Source organism: Schistocerca serialis, chromosome 5 (assembly GCF_023864345.2).
Source record: "Schistocerca serialis cubense isolate TAMUIC-IGC-003099 chromosome 5, iqSchSeri2.2, whole genome shotgun sequence".
NCBI lineage: Eukaryota > Metazoa > Arthropoda > Insecta > Orthoptera > Acrididae > Schistocerca > Schistocerca serialis.
In genome coordinates, this window is record NC_064642.1 from 29,670,543 (window position 1) to 29,692,576 (window position 22,034).

The 22,034-nt window shown below is 44.8% G+C and overlaps 1 protein-coding gene and 1 non-coding gene across 2 annotated transcripts in view; both read left to right on the forward strand.

Annotated features, from left to right (window-relative positions):
- The window catches only part of LOC126480769 (non-homologous end-joining factor 1-like), a 153,538-nt gene that overhangs the window by 46,797 nt on the left and 84,707 nt on the right, over window positions 1-22,034 (forward strand). Inside the window, exon 3 of the mRNA XM_050104065.1 lies at window positions 21,735-21,873. Within this exon, the coding sequence (XP_049960022.1) occupies window positions 21,735-21,873 (139 nt within the window). The remainder of the gene's footprint in view (window positions 1-21,734; window positions 21,874-22,034) is intronic.
- Window positions 20,831-20,902, forward strand: Trnas-aga (transfer RNA serine (anticodon AGA)). Its single transcript has one exon. It is a non-coding gene; the product is annotated as a tRNA-Ser (tRNA).

Genomic DNA, 22,034 nt, shown 5'->3' on the forward strand with positions numbered 1-22,034 from the left:
CTGCTTCTTTAGCAGAACGCTCTGCTTCTTTTGCTGCAATGTTTTCTTCCAATTTAGCAGCAATGTTTTCTTCCAACTTAGCAAAATGTTCTGCTTCTTTTGCAGAATGCTCTGCTTCTTTTAATCTACTATCTTTTGCCAATTCCTCTTTAAATTGTGCAAGAATATTAATTAACATATTAGCATCTAAAGTATTGGCATTACTAGATTGAGATGTACTCCCATCACTAAACACAGTACACGTATTCTGCGCTTCCACCAAGTTCACATTAACAGCAGTAGTTGTCTCCATATTCTGAGCAATATTTGAATCACTAATGTTTACTTGTGAATCAACAGGATCTAATCCCTCTACCACATTTATCTGTACATCAGGTTCCCCTAAGTGTAAATCTTCCATATCATACATTCTATTTCTACGTCTCCTAGCCATTTATAAAATCGATATTAATCGTCACTTACTTTTTTAAACTCCCTACACTACAGCACTACTACAAAAGGTGACACAAAGAAACAATCCCTAGCAAGATTCCCTCGGATAAAATAATAATTAAATACCTGAGGTCGATTCTTTTGCTTAGTAACAGCAGAAGTAGACTCTCGCAGAGACTAGCAGTGTGGCACAGCAATCGGCTGTACTCTCATGGTTCCGTAGATCAGCTGCATTGTAATAGGCTGCACTCTCGTAGACTCGAAGTCCAGCGCTGTCGCCTATTGGTCGCGCTGTGTCGTCCTCTGCGTTGCCAGTTGTCTACCTCAGCAGTTGGAAAGACCCGCGCTTCTCGCACTCAACAGCGACCTGTGAAACAAACTGCCTACAATGTCCTTCCTAATATGCGAACCTCAATGCCCATAGCGGCTTCAAATCTTGCTCTACCAATCTTCCGTTCGAGCCCCAAGTTGGAGGGTGCCCCCAAATATGTGTAGCAGCCCTTTATCTGTTTTCGCTTTTTCGTCTAATAGGTGAAAGTTTGATTTTATTTTTTCACATTGACTGTCATTGAAGGGTTTTACTTTTATTTAATACTGTCCCAGCTAAGTATCAGTTTGATTACTTTTAAAACTCAATGTTAAACGTGGGTCACTATACATATAGTCTTCCCAACTCTGAGAGAAAAAATCTTTAGTAGCTTTACTACCAATGTTTACAGACGACGATACTTTAACCTTTCGTTCAATTGTTTTAGTTACGAATCGCTAGTTTGTTCTTGGCATAGATCACGTAACCTTAACATTTATTAATCTAAGTTAAATTAATGTTAAAGACTTGTATTATGTTTCGAATTAACAATGTCAGTTTATTGCCAAGAATTATTAATAAACAGGTTCACTCATATGATCTCTTTCAAAGAAGGTCTTTAATTAGATGTCTAAGTAGGATTCCCGCTAGCATCAGAGATGTTAGATAATATCCTGTCACTTTTGGTAAATAAGTTATTTCTATTTAATATCTGCAAACTGTCATTAACTATGTTCAGTAGTTGCGTGAAGTTAAAGTTTCCCACTATCACAATTCAAAGTCTGAATCCAGTTAAAATTCCTAATTCAGTAAAGCGTTTAAATATTCACACGAATTGACATTAAAGCCAAAGAGATTAATATTCACCTTCCCGTTTATCTAGTCTGATAAATGTCCAAATTAAAGTCTTGAATTGACAATCCTCAAAAACAATCTCGTCACGATCTATTCTTGATCACCATTTAATAAAGTCCCAATTGTTGTTCTCTAAAGCTGTATGTCCTAAATAACTTCCGAACTAGAACAGACTAGAGACTGGAGTATCGTAATTACAATGTATGGCTAGTTATACTTAAATAAACACTATCTTTGGTGTCCCAGACCTACGTTCTATGACTGTGATATTGATTTTCTTACGTATTGGAATAACTAATATTTTAATATTTTCTACAGTTTTTCCCCCTTCCCATGTTTCTAAAATTTATAATTAAATATTCCTTTTCTTTTCTTTTGCTTTATATACTAGATGTTTCCCTCTATTTGTTTTTTATTTATGTTTCGTAATTACTACTTGTGGAGGAACTTGGGTCATTTTGTGAATTGATATTTTAAGGACATGAGAGCTAATTTGGGAGCTATTTTTGTTTTTTCAACACCGAAAGGCGCTGTAGGTGTTACAGTGGCTGCAATTCCCATACGTGGAACATGCATAAGAATTTTTCTCCTTGATCATACTCTACGATGCATATTAGGCCATGTGACGTATTCCTACTTACCTGACTGCTTCTTCTCAGAAACTTTTTGTCTTATTAAGAGTCTTGGTGCAAGCTGTTTTTCTTCCATTTTATTGTGTCTCTTTTGGAGCAACTGTATACTGCACAGACAATCCTGATACTTTTTGAAATGGCAGTTCCTTTCAGCATTTGATTTTCGTAAAACAAACTTCTTAGAGCAGTGCTTTTTTGTATGACCTATATATGTGCTCAATATAGCCAAACTTCATTATATTTTTAGGTTATGTCATTACTTACCTGTTTCTAAAATTGTGCTGTTCATGAAGCTTTCTGATTGAATGGAGTATGTATGTACTTTGATATATCATGATCACAGTATTTACTGTCAGTGCTTTATGGCTACGCTCTTGATCATATAGATCTACAGAAGATTGCCGAAGGAAGAAAAATTACATGGCAATACAGGCAAGATTGAAATGTGCAACAACCTGGTATCATGTTTTTGTTGTGCGTTAGGAGCCCAAAGACATTAAGGAGCCCAAAGACATCCAGTCACTAAAGCACCTGTCCTATAGTTAGGCACCTTGTAACAACCTCTGGGTAACACAACTTGCTTCATACTGTGTATCACCAGTTTTGGGAAGTGCCTGTGTGTTACTGACAAGACACTAAATACATTCCCTTACACAAAGGTGTTACGACATGGTGCAGGTTATTTTTAGTGAACAACAGACACAAAAACAGTTTACACAATGCACAGGACCAAGTCCAGTCGTAGTCGTCAACACCAAGTGAGACCCCCCCCTCCTGCGGGTCCAAGGGCTAGAACAGGCCCGAGGCATTCCTGCCTGTCGTAAGAGGCAACTAAAAGGAGTCTCACACGTTTTGGCCTTTATGTGATGGTCCCTTGTAGGGTTTGACCTCCATTTTTCAAAATTTTCTCAAAGAGCCAATTGGGGAAGGGCACCTTACATGGTGCATTGTGTCCATTGTGCATTGAGATCTTTAGCCCACTTTCTCATCGTTGCATTGCAGTCCCGCCCATTATCCATTTCTTAGGCAAGGACACCTCCCTGGGTGAGTTTTCCACCATGCACTATGCAGTGTCACTTCCTGTGCCAACGATGACCATGGACTTCTTTGCAACTCATATCCAGCATGGTAGCCAGTCCCTTGTGGTTGTAACCCCCTGACAACACAGGGATTGCTCTGCTGATGCCTGCACTGTTAACTCCCCACATATGCTGAGGAATAGATGCTCGTCATCCCGGGGCATCAGGACTCTCAGCAATGGCCGTCCTGCCAGGTGGCCTTTGCTGCGGCTGGGTGGTGCCCGTGGGGAGGCCCCCTGGATGGAGTGGGTGGCACCAGGGCGGATGACACGCCATGAAGCGTATTACGTCATCTCTTGCTGGTGGTCACTGCCAGCAGTCTCTTAGGAGGCAAAGTCCAACTTTAATGCTAAGAAATATGACCCCAAATCATTCCCTTCCCTGACCACACCATGGGAGGAACTCCAGGTTAAGGATGGCAGTGAAGCTTATTAGCTCCAGTACGTCGTATGTATGAGAGTTGATAGGGAATCTTTCATGTCCATGAAGCCTCAGTTTTCTGTGGAACATTTGGAGAACAAGTTTGGGGAAGTGGAGGGCTTGTCCAAAATGCGCTCTGGGTTCGTTTTGATAAAAACAGGGCCCAGACGAGTGGAAGGACTGGTGGAGGCCGACCACGGGGGGGGGGGGGGGGGGGATCAGTTTGGATTCCGTAGAAATGTTGGAACACGTGAGGCAATACTGACCCTACGACTTACCTTAGAAGAAAGATTAAGGAAAGGCAAACCTACGTTTCTATCATTTGTAGACTTAGAGAAAACTTTTGACAATGTTGACTGGAATACTCTCTTTCAAATTCTGAAGGTGGCAGGGGTCAAATACAGGGAGTGAAAGGCTATTTACAATTTGTACAGAGGGAAGATGGCAGTTGTAGGAGTTGAGGGACATGAAAGGGAAGCAGCGGTTGGGAAGGGAGTGAGACAGGGTTGTAGTCTTTCCCCGATGCTATTCAATCTGTATATTGAGTAAGTAGTAAAGTAAACAAAAGAAAAATTCAGAGTAGGTATTAAAATCCATGGACAAGAAATAAAAACTTTGAGGTTTGCCAATCACATTGTAATTCTGTCAGAGATAGCAAAGGACTTGGAAGAGCAGTTGAATGGAGTGGACGGTGTCTTGAAAGGAGGATATAAGATGAACATCAATAAAAGCAAAACGAGGATAATGGAATGTAGTCGAATTAAGTCAGGTGATGCTGAGGGAATTAGATTAGGAAATGAGAGGCTTAAAGTAGTACAGGAGTTTTGCTATTTGGGGAGCAAAATAACTGATGATGGTCGAAGTAGAGAGGATATCAAATGTAGACTGGCAATGGCAAGGAAAGCGTTTCTGAAGAAGAGAAATTTGTTAACATCGAGTATAGATTTAAGTGTCAGGAAATCGTTTCTGAAAGTATTTGTATGGAGTGTAGCCGTGTATGGAAGTGAAACATGGACAATAAATAATGACAAGAAGAGCATAGAAGCTCTCGAAATGTGGTGCTACAGAAGAAGGCTGAAGATTAGATGGGTAGATCACATAACTAATGTTGAGGTATTGAATAGAATTGGGGAGAAGAGGAGTTTGTTGCACAACTTTACCAGAAGAAGGGATCGGTTGGTAGGACATGTTCTGAGGCATCAAGGAATCACCAATTTAGTACTGGAGGGCAGCGTGGAGGGTAAAAATCGTAGAGGGAGACCAAGAGATGAATACACTAAGCAGATTCAGGAGGATGTAGGCTGCAGTAGGTACTGGGAGGTGAAGAAGCTTGCACAGGATAGAGTAGCATGGAGAGCTGCATCAAACCAGTCTCAGGACTGAAGACCACAACAACAAAAACAGCATCTTCTGCCCAGTCACGGGCATTACTCGCTTGTGGCAAGCTGGGGGATGTTTCTGTTACCATCATGCCTCATAAAAGCTTGAATATGGTCCAGGGCATTATATTCCACAGGGACCTTCTTTTGCAGTCTGACGACGAACTGTGCGCCAATTTAGAGCAGCGAGGTGTTCCTTTCGTCCGGCGTGTCCATCGGTATCCGAGGGATAACCAGGTCGCCACCGGTGCCTTCATCTTGGCCGTCGAAGGTGACACATTCTACATCTACATCTGCATCCATACTCCGCAAGTCACCCAACGGTGTGTGGCGGAGGGTACTTTGAGTACCTCTATGGGTCCTCCCTTCTATTCCAGTCTCGTATTGTTCGTGGAAAGAAAAATTGTCGGTATGCCTCTGTGTGTGCTCTAATCTCTCTGATTTTATCCTCATGGTCTCTTCGCGAGATATGCATAGGAGGGAGCAATATACTGCTTGACTCCTTGGTGAAGGTATGTTCTCGAAACTTCAACAACAGCCCATACTGAGCTACTGAGCATCTCTCTTGCAGAGTTTTCCACTGGAGTTTATCTATCATCTCCATAACACTTTCGCGATTACTAAATGATCCTGTAACGAAGCGCACTGCTCTCCGTTGGATCTTCTCTATCTCTTCTATCAACCCTATCTGATACGGATCCCACACCGGGGAGCAGTATTCAAGCAGTGGGCGAACAAGTGTGCTGTAACCTACTTCCTTTGTTTTTGGATTGCATTTCCTTAGGATTCTTCCAATGAATCTCAGTCTGGCATCTGCTTTACCGACGATTAATTTTATGTGGTCATTCCATTTTAAATCACTCCTAATGCCTACACCCAGATAATTTATGGAATTAACTGCTTCCAGTTGCTGACCTGCTATATTGTAGCTAAATGATAAAGGATCTTTCTTTCTATGTATTTGCAGCACATTACACATCAGCACATTACAGTTGTCTACATTGAGATTCAATTGCCAGTCCCTGCAGCATGTGTCAATTCGTTGCAGATCCTCCTGCATTTCAGTACAATTTTCCATTACTCTAGAAGGTCAAGGTGATGGTCTATCGCTGTGATGTCAAGCCATATATCCCTACCCCGATGCGGTGCTTTAAGTGCTGGAAGTTTAGGCGTATGTTTTCTCGCTGTACTTCCAGCCCCACCTGTCGAGATTGTGGACGTCCATCGCATCCCAGTACTCTGTGTGCCCTGCCTCCCATCTGTGTCATCTGCGGAGAGCATCATTCACCCTGCTTGCCAGACTGCAGGATTTTACAGAAAGAGAGAAAAATCATGGAATATAAGACCGTGGACTGACTGACGTACACTGAGGCTAAGAGAAAATTTGAGTGCCCTCAGCCTGTGGTTACGACCTCCTCGTATGCCGCCACTACAAGAACAGTTGTCACCCCATCAGTTCCTCGAATTCCTGTCGCCGCAACACCTACTTCAGGAGCAGCTCCACCCCCACCACCACCATCAGGGATTTCAGTTGCCACTTCTGAGCCAGAAAAGCGTAAGGCTTCTTAGACTCCTCTCGCTAGGAAGGGGTCCCTTGGGTCACTCCCTTCCCAGGTTTGTGCTAGTGGGAAAGATGACACCCGCCAGTGGCTGAACAGCCCAAAAGCAGCTGGTCGTAGGGCTTCACGCTCATCCTCAGTCCCAGAGACTGATTCAGTGAAGTTCTCCCAGCCAGGGAAACCCAAGGAACAGCGCAGGAAATCGAAAAAGAAAACCCCCAAGAACAAGGAACTTGTGGTGGCACCCACACCATCACTACCTACAAGCTCTGCATCTGAAGATGGGTTGGAGAGTCTGATGTCCACTGAGGATCTGGATCTCTCCGGAACCTCAGACACAATGGATATAGACTGCTCAGGCGAAAAGTCGGTGGCAGCAGATGACCCTGAAGTGTAAACTGCCTCATTGAATGTTCCATGCCTTCCCAGCCTCACAATGTCGTCATCCTCCAGTGGAATTGTGGCGATTTTTTCCACCGCCTGGCTTAGCTACGGAAACTGTTAAGCTTTACACCTGCTTTCTGCATTGCCCTCATGGAAACCTGGTTCCCGGCAATGCGGACCCCTGCCTTCTGCGGTATAAGATGTGCTACGGGAACCGTAGCGACTATAATCGAGTGTCAAGTAGAGTTTGCATTTATGTCCTAAACTTAGTCTGTAGTGGAACTGTGCCCCTTCAAACCGCTCTCGAAGCTGTGGCTGTCAGAATACGGACGACACAGGAAATAACTACCTGCAATGTATATCTTCCTCCAGATGGTGAAGTACCCCTGAATGTATTAGCTGCACTGATTGATCAACTCCCTAAATCTTTCCTACTTCTGGGAGATTTTAAGGCCCATAACCCCTTGTGGGGTGACACCGTGCTTACTGGCCAAGGCAGAGATGTCAAAACTTTACTGTCTCATTTCAAACTCTGCCTCTTAAATACTGGGGTCGCCACACATTTCAGTGTGGCTCGAGGTAGTTACTCGGCCATTGATTTATCAATTTGCAGCCCAGGACTTTTCCCATCTATCCACTGGAGAGCACATGACGACCTGTGTGGTAGTGACCACTTCCCATCTTCCTGTCACTGTCCCGGCATCAGGCCCACGGACGCTTGCCCAGATGGACTTCAAACAAGGTGGACTGGGAAACTTTTACCTCTGATGTCACCGTTGACTCTCCCCCACATGGTAGCATCGATATGATGGTTGAGCAGGTGACTACCACAATCGTTTCTGCAGCAGAAAACACGAACCCTCGCTCTTTAGTGTGCCTCGGGTGAAAGACAGTCCCTTGGTGATCGCCGGAAGTTGCTGAGGCAATTACAGAGCGTCAGCGAGCTCTACAGCGACATAAGCGACACCCTTCCCTAAAGCATCTGATAACCTTTAAGCGGGTCCGAGGCTGTGTACACCAGCTTATAAAACAACGGAAACAGGAGTGTTTGGAGAGGTACGTGTCGACCATTGGGTGCCATATGTCACCTTCCCTAGTCTGGACAAAGATCAGACATCTTTTTGGCACCAGACCCCTGGCGTTACCATCAGTGATGTGCTATGTACTGACCCAAACGTGAGTGCCAAGCACTTCGCTGAGCACTGTGTTCGAGCCACTACGTCGGAGAACCACCCACCAGCCTTTCACACCCTCAAACGGCAGATGAAGAGGAAAGTCCTCTCATTCACTACACGCCATAGTGAACCCTATAACACCCCATTTGCAGAGTGGTAGCTCCTTAGCGCACTTGGACATTGGTCCGACACAGCTCCTGAGCTGGATCGGATCCACAGTCAGATGATTAAACATCTCCCGTCTGACTAAAAGTGCCATCTCATCATCATCTTCAACCGGATCTGGTGAGATGGCGTCTTTCCGTCGCAATGGTGGGAGAGCACCATTGTTCCGGTGTGCTCAAACCCGGTAAAAACCCGCTTGTGGATAACTATCGGCCCATCAGCCTCACCAACATTCTTTGTAAGCTGCTGGAACGTATGGTGTGTCGGCAGTTGGGTTGGGTCCTGGAGTCACGTGGCCTACTGGCTCCATGTCATGACAACTTCCGCCAGGAGCGCTCTACCACTGATAATCTTGTGTCCCTCGAGTCTGCCATCCGAACAGCCTTTTCCAGATGCCGACACCTTGTTGCCTTCTTTTTGGATCCACGCAAAGCATATGACACCACCTGGAGACATCATATCCTTACCACATTATACGGGTGGGGTCCTTGAGGCCCACTCCCGATTTTTATCCAGAATTCCCAGTCACTCCATACTTTCTGCGTCCAAGTTGGTGCCTCTCATAGTTCCCCCCATATCCAGGAGAATGGGGTCCCGTAGGGTTCTGTATTGAGTGTATCACTATTTTTAGTGGCCATTAATGATCTAGCAGCAGCTGTAGGGTCGTCTGTCTCACTCTCTCTGTATGCAGACGACTTCTTCATTTCGTACTGCTCCACCAGTATTGGTGTTGCTGAGCGGCACCTACAGGGGGCCATCCCCAAGGCACAGTCATGGGCTCTCACCCACAGCTTCCTGTTTTTGGCCGGTAAGTTGTGTGTCATGCACTTTTATCGGTGTCGTACCGTTCATCTGGAAACAGAACTTTACCTTCATAACAATTCACTCACTTTAGTGGAGACATATCAATTCTTAGGACTGGTTTTTGATGCCCAATTGACTTGGCTACCTCACCTTTGTCAGCTTAAGCGAAAGTGCTGGCAACAGCTCAATGCCCTCTGCTGCCTGAGCAACACCAACTGGGGTGCAGATCGCTCTACTCTGCTGCATCTCTACAAAGTCCTTGTTCAATCCCGCCTTGACTATGGGAGTCTGGTTTATGGTTCGGCAGCAGCCTCAGCGTCGCATGTACTCGACCCAGTGGACCAATGTGGCGTTCGCCTAGCAACAGGAGCTTATAGAAAGAGTTCGGTGACCAGTGTCCTGGTAGAGGCCGGACTCCCTCCATTGTAGATCCAACATGCACAACTGCTCGCCAGTTACATTGCACACATCCGAATTACCGTCTCCTTTTTCCACCCGCAGCAGTTCATCTCCCGCATCGGCGGCCCAGGTCAGGGCTAACAATTGCGGTTTGTGTGTGATCCCTTCTTTCAGAAATGGAGTCCTTCCCTTTACCCCCTTCCATCCAGGTCTGTCCACATACACCTCCATGGTGTACACCCAGGCCACAGATTCATCTGGACTTTTTGCATGACCCAAAGGACTCAATTACTCCTGTCGCTCTCTGCTGTCAACTTCCTCTCCATTCTTGATGTGTTCCGGGGCTGTGAAGTGGTTTACACTGACGGCTCGATGGCTGATGGTCATGCTGGCTTCCCCTACGTCCACAGAGGCCACTTTGAGCAGCACTCCTTGCTCAGTGGCTGCAGTCTATTCACTGCAGAGCTGGTGACCATCTCTCGTGCACTTCAGTATATCCGTTCATGCCCTGGGGAATCGTTTCTTCTGTGCACTGACTCCTTGAGCAGCCTACAAGCTTATCGACCAGTGCTACCCTTGCCATTCTTTGGTAGTATCCATCCAGGAGTCCATTTATGCCCTGGATCGTTCCCATCATTCAGGATCTCAGGACATGTCTGCATCTCAGGCAACGCGCTTGCCAACAGGCTGGCCAAACAGGCTATGCGGAAACTGCTTCTGGAGATAGGCATCTCTGAACCTGACCTGCATTCTGACTTATACCGTTGGGTTTTTTGACTTTGGTGGATGGAATGGCATAACAGTACACACAACAAACTGCATGTCATTAAGGAGACTACGAACATGTTGAAGTCTTCCACGCGGGCCTCTCGCATGGAATCAGTTGTTCTCTACTGGCTTTGCATTGACCACGCTTGAGTGACCCATCGTTACCTCCTACACCGTGAAGATCCGCCTGAGCGTGGGTGCAGCACCTGGTTGACAGTGGCCCATATTCTGGTGCACTGTCCCACTTTGACTGCCCAGTGATGAAATCTTGGGTTACTGGACTTGTTGCCGCTAATTTTATCTGGCAACGCCTCATCAGTTGATTTAGTTTTATGTTTTATTTGTGAGGGTGGGTTTTATAGTTTGACCTAAGTTTTAGTAAATGTCCTTTGCCCCTAGAACCACTAGGGTGGAGGTTTTAATGTGTTGCAGGGTGGCTGGCTTCTTCTTTTTTATTCTCATGGTAATCTGCTTTGTTGTTTTAATCTCTTCATCCAGTTTCTTGTGTTTCTGTGGTTTTCTTGTCCCCTTTTGTCCATTTACATGTTTATTGCCCTCCATCATTCTTGTGATTTTTCCTTTCATTCTGTTTTGAGCTGTCAGTCTCGTTTGTTTTATTCTCACACTTGTGGCATTGTTTGATTCTCAAGAAGGGACTGATGACCTCGTAGTCTGGTCCCTTTCCCCCTTTTTTAATCCAGCCAACCAAGTGGGAATCCAGCCAACACAATAATTCATACCAATTCTGTGGAATAGGCAAGAGGCATCAGCAGTGATGCAGCCGCAGTGTAATGTGATGATGTCTAGCAAGCAAATACACAAAGCTGGTGATGCATCACTGTGCAGGCCTACTTGTGTCACTCCGCAGACCCCTGGTTGGCACCAAGTAACCATAAACAGATCCACAGGGTTTGTCCGCTGTCTGGTGTGTCATCCTCAGCAGAGCAGAGAAGTGTAACAGGCGTTGCGATCTGACAAGCCTTGTCGTATGAAGTGCTGCTACTGTAGTTTGTGGATACAGCAGAAAGCACCAAGTGAATTGGCAGATTCTGTATCTTGCCCACCACAAACTGACCAGAAATTCACCAATAGTTGGTCTTGCATAGAAAGAGATTCTCACTGTTTCAGGCATGCCCCTGGGACCCATTCATTCATGGCAATATAGTGGAAAGAGACCAGTAGTGGTGTCATTACTGCTTTCAAATGATAGGGCACCATGTTGGGAACTTTCATACCAGTATATGTGTTATAAAAGGGTACTGTGAGGACTGCAGTCCATAGGGATGATAATGTGCATCTTGAGAGGGTATGCTACTGGCAGAGAGGCACAGCACATGGTAAATGCCACCCATGGTTAGAGCTAGTCATTGGATGTGGTTAACTGGTGAACAAGTGAAAGTTTCCAATAAGTGCACTCCCTCCAGTAGTCTCAGTTACTGCTGTAGGAGGTGGAACTAGTTGGAAGAGGCAATCATTTGACTAAAACATAGCTGAACATTTGGGATATTTAGTACTATTGTAAGATGCAGTGAGGAAACAAAGAAGCTGCTCATGTTTCTTTAATCCAGCAATGAAAACTTTTCAAAGTAAAAATTACTATTATTTAAGAGTTACTTCCATTTTATTAACAGTAAAATTATTTATTAATATATTTGTTCATATGTCATCTTTTTGTTGTTAAGCTGAAAATACACATTTTGATTTGCTTAATTTATTTCGTGTGCTGCATACTATCAAGAAACTTTTTTCTTGCTCTCCATAATGATATTCAAATTTACAGTCATTATTAAGACTTTTCCATCCAGTCTGAGAGTTTTATCCTCATTAAACTACAAAATCATACTAAACACCAATGTGTAAAAACAAAGATGAGGTGACTTACCGAACAAAAGCGCTGGCAGGTCGATAGACACACAAACAAACACAAACACACACACAAAATTCAAGCTTTCGCAACAAACTGTTGCCTCATCAGGAAAGAGGGAAGGAGAGGGGAAGACGAAAGGAAGTGGGTTTTAAGGGAGAGGGTAAGGAGTCATTCCAATCCCGGGAGCGGAAAGACTTACCTTAGGGGGAAAAAAGGACAGGTATACACTCGCACACACGCACATATCCATCCACACATACAGACACAAGCAGACATATTTAAAGACAAAGAGTTTGGGCAGAGATGTCAGTCGAGGCAGAAGTGTAGAGGCAAAGAAGTTGTTGAAAGACAGGTGAGGTATGAGTGGCGGCAACTTTAAATTAGCGGAGATTGAGGCCTGGCGGATGACGAGAAGAGAGGATATACTGAAGGGCAAGTTCCCATCTCCGGAGTTCGGATAGGTTGGTGTTGGTGGGAAGTATCCAGATAACCCGGACGGTGTAACACTGTGCCAAGATGTGCTGGCTGTGCACCAAGGCATGTTTAGCCACAGGGTGATCCTCATTACCAACAAACACTGTCTGCCTGTGTCCATTCATGCGAATGGACAGTTTGTTGCTGGTCATTCCCACATAGAATGCATCACAGTGTAGGCAGGTCAGTTGGTAAATCACGTGGGTGCTTTCACACGTGGCTCTGCCTCTGATCGTGTACACCTTCCGGGTTACAGGACTGGAGTAGGTGGTGGTGGGAGGGTGCATGGGACAGGTTTTGCATCGGGGGCGGTTACAAGGATAGGAGCCAGAGGGTAGGGAAGGTGGTTTGGGGATTTCATAGGGATGAACTAACAGGTTACGAAGGTTAGGTGGACGGCGGAAAGACACTCTTGGCGGAGTGGGGAGGATTTCATGAAGGATGGATCTCATTTCAGGGCAGGATTTGAGGAAGTCGTATCCCTGCTGGAGAGCCACATTCAGAGTCTGGTCCAGTCCCGGAAAGTATCCTGTCACAAGTGGGGCACTTTTGTGGTTCTTCTGTGGGGGATTCTGGGTTTGAGGGGACGAGGAAGTGGCTCTGGTTATTTGCTTCTGTACCAGGTCGGGAGGGTAGTTGCGGGATGCGAAAGCTGTTTTCAGGTTGTTGGTGTAATGATTCAGGGATTCCGGACTGGAGCAGATTCGTTTGCCACGAAGACCTAGGCTGTAGGGAAGGGACCGTTTGATGTGGAATGGGTGGCAGCTGTCATAATGGAGGTACTGTTGCTTGTTGGTGGGTTTGATGTGGACGGACGTGTGAAGTTGGCCATTGGACAGGTGGAGGTCAACGTCAAGGAAAGTGGCATGGGATTTGGAGTAGGACCAGGTGAAACTGATGGAACCAAAGGAGTTGAGGTTGGAGAGGAAGTTCTGGAGTTCTTCTTCACTGTGAGTCCAGATCATGAAGATGTCATCAATAAATCTGTACCAAACTTTGGGTTGGCAGACTTGGGTAACCAAGAAGGCTTCCTCTAAGCGACCCATGAATAGGTTGGCGTACGAGGGGGCCATCCTGGTGCCCATGGCTGTTCCCTTTAATTGTTGGTATGTCTGGCCCTCAAAAGTGAAGAAGTTGTGGGTCAGGATGAAGCTGGCTAAGGTGATGAGGAAAGAGGTTTTAGGTAGGGTGGCAGGTGATCGGCGTGAAAGGAAATGCTCCATCGCAGCGAGGCCCTGGACGTGCGGAATATTTGTGTATAAGGAAGTGGCATCAATGGTTACAAGGATGGTTTCTGGGGGTAACAGATTGGGTAAGGATTCCAGGCGTTCAAGGAAGTGGTTGGTGTCCTTGATGAAGGATGGGAGACTGCATGTAATGGGTTGAAGGTGTTGATCTACGTAGGCAGAGATGCGTTCTGTGGGGGCTTGGTAACCAGCTACAATGGGGCGGCCGGGATGATTGGGTTTGTGGATTTTAGGAAGAAGGTAGAAGGTAGGGGTGCGGGGTGTCGGTGGGGTCAGGAGGTTGATGGAGTCAGGTGAAAGGTTTTGCAGGGGGCCTAAGGTTCTGAGGATTCCTTGAAGCTCCGCCTGGACATCGGGAATGGGGTTACCTTGGCAAACTTTGTATGTGGTGTTGTCTGAAAGCTGACGCAGTCCCTCAGCCACATACTCCCGATGATCAAGTACCACGGTCGTGGAACCCTTGTCCGCCGGAAGAATGACGATGGATCGGTCAGCCTTCAGATCACGGATAGCCTGGGCTTCAGCAGTGGTGATGTTGGGTGTAGGATTAAGGTTTTTTAAGAAGGATTGAGATGCAAGGCTGGAAGTCAGAAATTCCTGGAAGGTTTGGAGAGGGTGATTTTGAGGAAGAGGAGGTGGGTCCCGCTGTGACGGAGGACGGAACTGTTCCAGGCAGGGTTCAATTTGGATGGTGTCTTGAGGAGTCGGATCATTAGGAGTAGGATTAGGATCATTTTTCTTCGTGGCAAAGTGATACTTCCAGCAGAGAGTACGGGTGTAGGACAGTAAATCTTTGACGAGGGGTGTTTGGTTGAATCTGGGAGTGGGGCTGAAGGTGAGGCCTTTGGATAGGACAGAGGTTTCGGATTGGGAGAGAGGTTTGGAGGAAAGGTTAACTACTGAATTAGGGTGTTGTGGTTCCAGATTGTGTTGATCGGAATTTTGAGGTTTTGGAGGGAGTGGAGCTGGAAGTGGGAGATTGAGTAGATGGGAGAGACTGGGTTTGTGTGCAATGAGAGGAGGTTGAGGTTTGCTGGAAAGGTTGTGAAGGGTGAGTGAGTTGCCTTTCCGGAGGTGGGAAACCAGGAGATTGGATAGTTTTTTGAGGTGGAGGGTGGCATGCTGTTCTAATTTACGGTTGGCCTGTAGGAGGATGCTCTGAACAGCCGGTGTGGATGTGGGGGAGGAAAGATTAAGGACTTTTATTAAGGATAGGAGTTGACGGGTGTGTTCATTGGCTGAGTTGATGTGTAGGTAAAGGATTAGGTGGGTGAGGGCAATGGATTGTTCAGTTTGGAACTGGTATAGGGACTGATGGAAGGAAGGGTTGCAGCCAGAGATGGGAACTTTGAGTGTGAGGCCTTTGGGGGTAATGCCAAATGTCAGACAAGCCTGAGAAAATAAAATATGCGAGCGTAATCTGGCTAGGGCGAAGGCATGTTTGCGGAGGGAATGTAAATAAAACTTAATGGGGTCATTGTGGGGGTGTTGTGAGGGTGACATGGTGTTAGAAGGTGGAAAGTGTAACCTGAGGTGAAATGAAAATGAAAATAAAAATATATGAGGAGAGATAAAGGTGAACCGGAAAGAAACTGGAGATCTGGAATGAAAAAAGGCGAAAAGGTGTTGGTTACAGCTGGGCTATGTTGGACTTGGGTTGGTAGACAACGATGTGCATAAAGGTTAGGTGGTTGTGTTGCCGCCAAAACACGTTAAAGGACGGAGAAATTCGGGAAAATTTCGAAAAAACTGCGTGTAGTATATTAAAAGGAGTGGTATTGTGGTGGCAGATTATGAAAATGAGGCTAACAATTGTCTGACGAAGAAATAATGGCGTTAAAACCTGTGGGAAGCGGCTAAAAATGATCGGTGATGTGGGAAAAACGGAAATGGAAATAAAGCGAAAGTTATTAGAACTGGCCGAAATGGTTGTTTAAAAGGTGAAAGGAGCTGTTTGTGAACTAGAAACGGTGGATATTATAGCGGCGGTAGTGCTGAAAGCGGCAAAAAAATTTTTTGGTTATGGTTTGGAAGTGGGTTACGTATTGTTGAGTATATATATAGGCGGGATAAAATAGTATAGCAGATTACGGTAAAAAGGAGAAGGTGAATACAAAGTGAAACTACTGGCAAAAACAGAAAGAGGAAAATAAGACGACAGAAAAGATTTCGAAATGGAACAGTGACAATAACAAACGTAATTGTTGGATTCAAATTAATGATATCAATATAATGGAAGGAAACATTCCACGTGGGAAAAATTATATATAAAAACAAAGATGAGGTGACTTACCGAACAAAAGTGCTGGCAGGTCGATAGACACACAAACAAACACAAACACACACACAAAATTCAAGCTTTCGCAACAAACTGTTGCCTCATCAGGAAAGAGGGAAGGAGAGGGGAAGACGAAAGGAAGTGGGTTTTAAGGGAGAGGGTAAGGAGTCATTCCAATCCCGGGAGCGGAAACCTTCCAGGAATTTCTGACTTCCAGCCTTGCATCTCAATCCTTCTTAAAAAACCTTAATCCTACACCCAACATCACCACTGCTGAAGCCCAGGCTATCCGTGATCTGAAGGCTGACCGATCCATCGTCATTCTTCCGGCGGACAAGGGTTCCACGACCGTGGTACTTGATCGTCGGGAGTATGTGGCTGAGGGACTGCGTCAGCTTTCAGACAACACCACATACAAAGTTTGCCAAGGTAACCCCATTCCCGATGTCCAGGCGGAGCTTCAAGGAATCCTCAGAACCTTAGGCCCCCTGCAAAACCTTTCACCTGACTCCATCAACCTCCTGACCCCACCGACACCCCGCACCCCTACCTTCTACCTTCTTCCTAAAATCCACAAACCCAATCATCCCGGCCGCCCCATTGTAGCTGGTTACCAAGCCCCCACAGAACGCATCTCTGCCTACGTAGATCAACACCTTCAACCCATTACATGCAGTCTCCCATCCTTCATCAAGGACACCAACCACTTCCTTGAACGCCTGGAATCCTTACCCAATCTGTTACCCCCAGAAACCATCCTTGTAACCATTGATGCCACTTCCTTATACACAAATATTCCGCACGTCCAGGGCCTCGCTGCGATGGAGCATTTCCTTTCACGCCGATCACCTGCCACCCTACCTAAAACCTCTTTCCTCATCACCTTAGCCAGCTTCATCCTGACCCACAACTTCTTCACTTTTGAGGGCCAGACATACCAACAATTAAAGGGAACAGCCATGGGCACCAGGATGGCCCCCTCGTACGCCAACCTATTCATGGGTCGCTTAGAGGAAGCCTTCTTGGTTACCCAAGTCTGCCAACCCAAAGTTTGGTACAGATTTATTGATGACATCTTCATGATCTGGACTCACAGTGAAGAAGAACTCCAGAACTTCCTCTCCAACCTCAACTCCTTTGGTTCCATCAGTTTCACCTGGTCCTACTCCAAATCCCATGCCACTTTCCTTGACGTTGACCTCCACCTGTCCAATGGCCAACTTCACACGTCCGTCCACATCAAACCCACCAACAAGCAACAGTACCTCCATTATGACAGCTGCCACCCATTCCACATCAAACGGTCCCTTCCCTACAGCCTAGGTCTTCGTGGCAAACGAATCTGCTCCAGTCCGGAATCCCTGAATCATTACACCAACAACCTGAAAACAGCTTTCGCATCCCGCAACTACCCTCCCGACCTGGTACAGAAGCAAATAACCAGAGCCACTTCCTCGTCCCCTCAAACCCAGAATCCCCCACAGAAGAACCACAAAAGTGCCCCACTTGTGACAGGATACTTTCCGGGACTGGACCAGACTCTGAATGTGGCTCTCCAGCAGGGATACGACTTCCTCAAATCCTGCCCTGAAATGAGATCCATCCTTCATGAAATCCTCCCCACTCCGCCAAGAGTGTCTTTCCGCCGTCCACCTAACCTTCGTAACCTGTTAGTTCATCCCTATGAAATCCCCAAACCACCTTCCCTACCCTCTGGCTCCTATCCTTGTAACCGCCCCCGATGCAAAACCTGTCCCATGCACCCTCCCACCACCACCTACTCCAGTCCTGTAACCCGGAAGGTGTACACGATCAGAGGCAGAGCCACGTGTGAAAGCACCCACGTGATTTACCAACTGACCTGCCTACACTGTGATGCATTCTATGTGGGAATGACCAGCAACAAACTGTCCATTCGCATGAATGGACACAGGCAGACAGTGTTTGTTGGTAATGAGGATCACCCTGTGGCTAAACATGCCTTGGTGCACAGCCAGCACATCTTGGCACAGTGTTACACCGTCCGGGTTATCTGGATACTTCCCACCAACACCAACCTATCCGAACTCCGGAGATGGGAACTTGCCCTTCAGTATATCCTCTCTTCTCGTCATCCGCCAGGCCTCAATCTCCGCTAATTTAAAGTTGCCGCCACTCATACCTCACCTGTCTTTCAACAACTTCTTTGCCTCTACACTTCTGCCTCGACTGACATCTCTGCCCAAACTCTTTGTCTTTAAATATGTCTGCTTGTGTCTGTATGTGTGGATGGATATGTGCGTGTGTGCGAGTGTATACCTGTCCTTTTTTCCCCCTAAGGTAAGTCTTTCCGCTCCCGGGATTGGAATGACTCCTTACCCTCTCCCTTAAAACCCACTTCCTTTCGTCTTCCCCTCTCCTTCCCTCTTTCCTGATGAGGCAACAGTTTGTTGCGAAAGCTTGAATTTTGTGTGTGTGTTTGTGTTTGTTTGTGTGTCTATCGACCTGCCAGCGCTTTTGTTCGGTAAGTCACCTCATCTTCGTTTTTATATATAATTTTTCCCACGTGGAATGTTTCCTTCCATTATATTAAACACCAATGTGTGTTTATACAGAATTCACTGTTATGAATTTGAGCATTCTATTCCCATACATTCAAAAAGGTAGCACTGATTTTAAACATTTTTATTCCTTTCTGCATTCCTAATCCCTCTGAACCATCCAGCAACGTGAAAATTACTGAAGATTTCTGTAGACAATTATTTCAAACACTTGTAGCTGAAGCAGAAGGCAGTCGGCTTGATTCACCTGTGTGAAGGGGTTCAGTGCAGAGGAAATGGCACAGAACCTCCACCTTTGGAAGGACAACTCTGTTTTCGGCTCTGCCCACTATATATGCCTGGTTTGCGGGTGTACTTTATCAATATTACTGTGTCGTGCATCACTGTGTTGCCATGGAACATTTTATTGCTCACTTGATTGCCAGAGCACATGTTTCGTGGATCTAGATTTCTCAATTCATAAACATGCATATCTTAAAGTTTTGTGTGATTAGTAATCACATTTTTACACATTATCGTCTGTAATTGCTAATATCTGTTGTCATTGGTAAATAAAATATTATTTATTGTTTTCTGTGACAGCTTGATTTCATTTCTGCTATCCATATTTTAACCATGGCATAAAGGGATAAGTTGAATAATATTGATGGCATAATTAATCTGTGTGACACCCCCCCCCCCCCCCCCCCCAGATAAAAAGTGCTATGGGTTTATTAAAATTTGTGTGAATTGTGACCCACCAGTATACTGGTTGGACTGTACAAACAGCATTCACTTTCTGTGCTGGAAAAAAAGAAAGAAATCTTGCAAGTAAGTATTGTCAGATGCTTTTGTATAACTGATGAATGGAGAACTTGTTTCTGCATATATTCTTGGCACTTTGCAGTGGTCTTAATGACAGAATAAAACTTTAAATGTATGATCTTAGTAAAATTTATTTGGATATTTGTTTAGAAGCAATTAAGCAATATTTTTCTTATTTCTGTGTTTTTTCTTATTTCTGTGTTTTTCCTTATTTCTATGTTTCCCATTGCATGCTGCTTATAACTTGTATTCAGCAAAAAATTTCCTCAGTGGGTGTTTTCATCGAACTAATTTCCGTTATGGAATATAGATATGACGTTTATTGGGGATTTTTTTAAAGTTTCAAGTATCACCTCCAAAATTAGTTACATAATTGTGTGTTTCCTTTCTGGTATGTGTCTGCATCCCTAGTATGTTTTGAAATCTACACACCACAGCAGTGTACCAGGACATTAGAGGATCCAAAACAAAATGGCGCAAACCATTAATAACGTGTAGTCATTGTGTGGGTGCTGTGGTGTGGAGGGTTTCAGTGTTCACCAGCACTACAAACCTGCACATAAACAAAAAATTATTTATATAGCTTTATTTTCTCAAGGTGATAATTATAACTTTGACTGCCCGTAGTAGTTGACATCCTTTTTGTTGGGACTCGCTCTGTTACCGGCAAGCATTATTTACAAAATTTAATATCAGTCTTATCAAGATACTTCAATGTTTATGATGTATAGTAATCGTGCTCACAGAGACAGATGTTCTTTTGCTGTTGTGATTTTAGAGCATTTATCATTGCTTTACGCCTGCTTTGATGCTATTCCAATACAGTTGGAGAGCCTCTCTGATGGTGTTAGAGTTTAGGGGGAAAACCAAGTGGACTGAGTCTGAATGGGGATTTGATTGTTCGTGAGTGGCAAAGTGGTCAGCGCATCGGCCCGATGAGCAGGAGACCTGGGTTTGAATTCCAGCCTCGGTAAAAATTTTCATTTATTGCTTCAGTCTGCATAAATACATCATAGATGTTCGAGATTTGGAAAGGTCTCTGGAACCATATAGTTTTATTTGAGTAAAAGTATCTATGCGTGGGTTTCAGGCAGATTCCCACTGTTCCTTCGATGCTGAAGTTCTGTTCCAGTACAAGTCAAGAGCCTCTGCAATACTTTGCGAGCTTATTGGGGAAAACGAGTGGGCCGATGTGTGAATGGGGTTTGGATTAAAGGGGGAGGCATGCTATTCTAGACCATGCAGTTGTGTAAAGCCGCTGTGCCAGGGTGGCATAATGGTCAGTGCATCTGCCTAGAGAGCAGGAGACCCGGGTTCAAATCCTGGCCTTGGTACAAATTTTCATTTGTCGCTTCAAACTCCATATATGCATCTTTCATAACTGAGTTTGCGAATATCATAATATGTGACATAATTGGCCATATATTTCAAGTGCATTGACGTAGAAGTTAATGTTTATTATACCACCAAGATACCATAGATCTTAGTATGGGACATGAATTTCAACTTGATATGTCTACCGGTTCCTGAGAAAAATAGTTTGAACATTTGGATAGAAGGATGGACAACAATGTCGATTGAGACACAGAACCCTAAAAACACATGTGTGCGCACATGTGCTTGCACCCCCCCCCCCCCTTACACACACACACACACACACACACACACACACACACACACACACACACACACACACATTCTCTCACTGCCACAGTGATTGGACAATGTACATGAATAGGACACTGCAGTCAACCGATTTGCCCCACTCCCTCCGAAAAAAGACACTGCCAGAAGGCTCCTCAGTGATTTCAGTCATGCTTATGTGCCTGTCAACCACTCAATAATGCAACAAAATCATTTGTATTTCAACCAGCATCATGCAGTACCTCGTTCATATTTCAGTGTGTTGAAAGTAAATTAAAGATATGATAATACTACCTACTCCACCATATTTAATTACAAATTCAAACTATAAGGTGTATTGGGAACTGTAAATAGAAAATAAAATTTTTTTCATCTGACTGAATTATTTATTGTGGGGTGTTCTAGAATTGGAGTTTCTCTTTGCACATTACATTGTAAAATGAATTTTAGTGTCTTGCAATAACACAGTCACTGATATTCTGTTGCTTCACTTGTTATATGTCTACAAAATTTGCTTTTCAGTTTATGCAAGAAGTAACAGTTCCTTTGGCACTAATGGTAAAAGAGCTGCAGGGTAGAGTAACACAATTATATGAAATTTTGAAGAGAAAAGATGTAGAAATTCAGCAATATAAACTGGAGGGTGCACAGATCTGCAGAAGTAAGTTACTCAATGGCATATGCAAAAACAGTTTTATGATGGTTGTTTTACATTTAATCGAACAAAGAGCTGTAAGAAAGTTTGTGGGTTAAGTCCCATTTAGTTAGAATACAATGTGTCTGTTTCTGCTTTTTCTTCTTATTCTTCTTCAAATGCTTGTC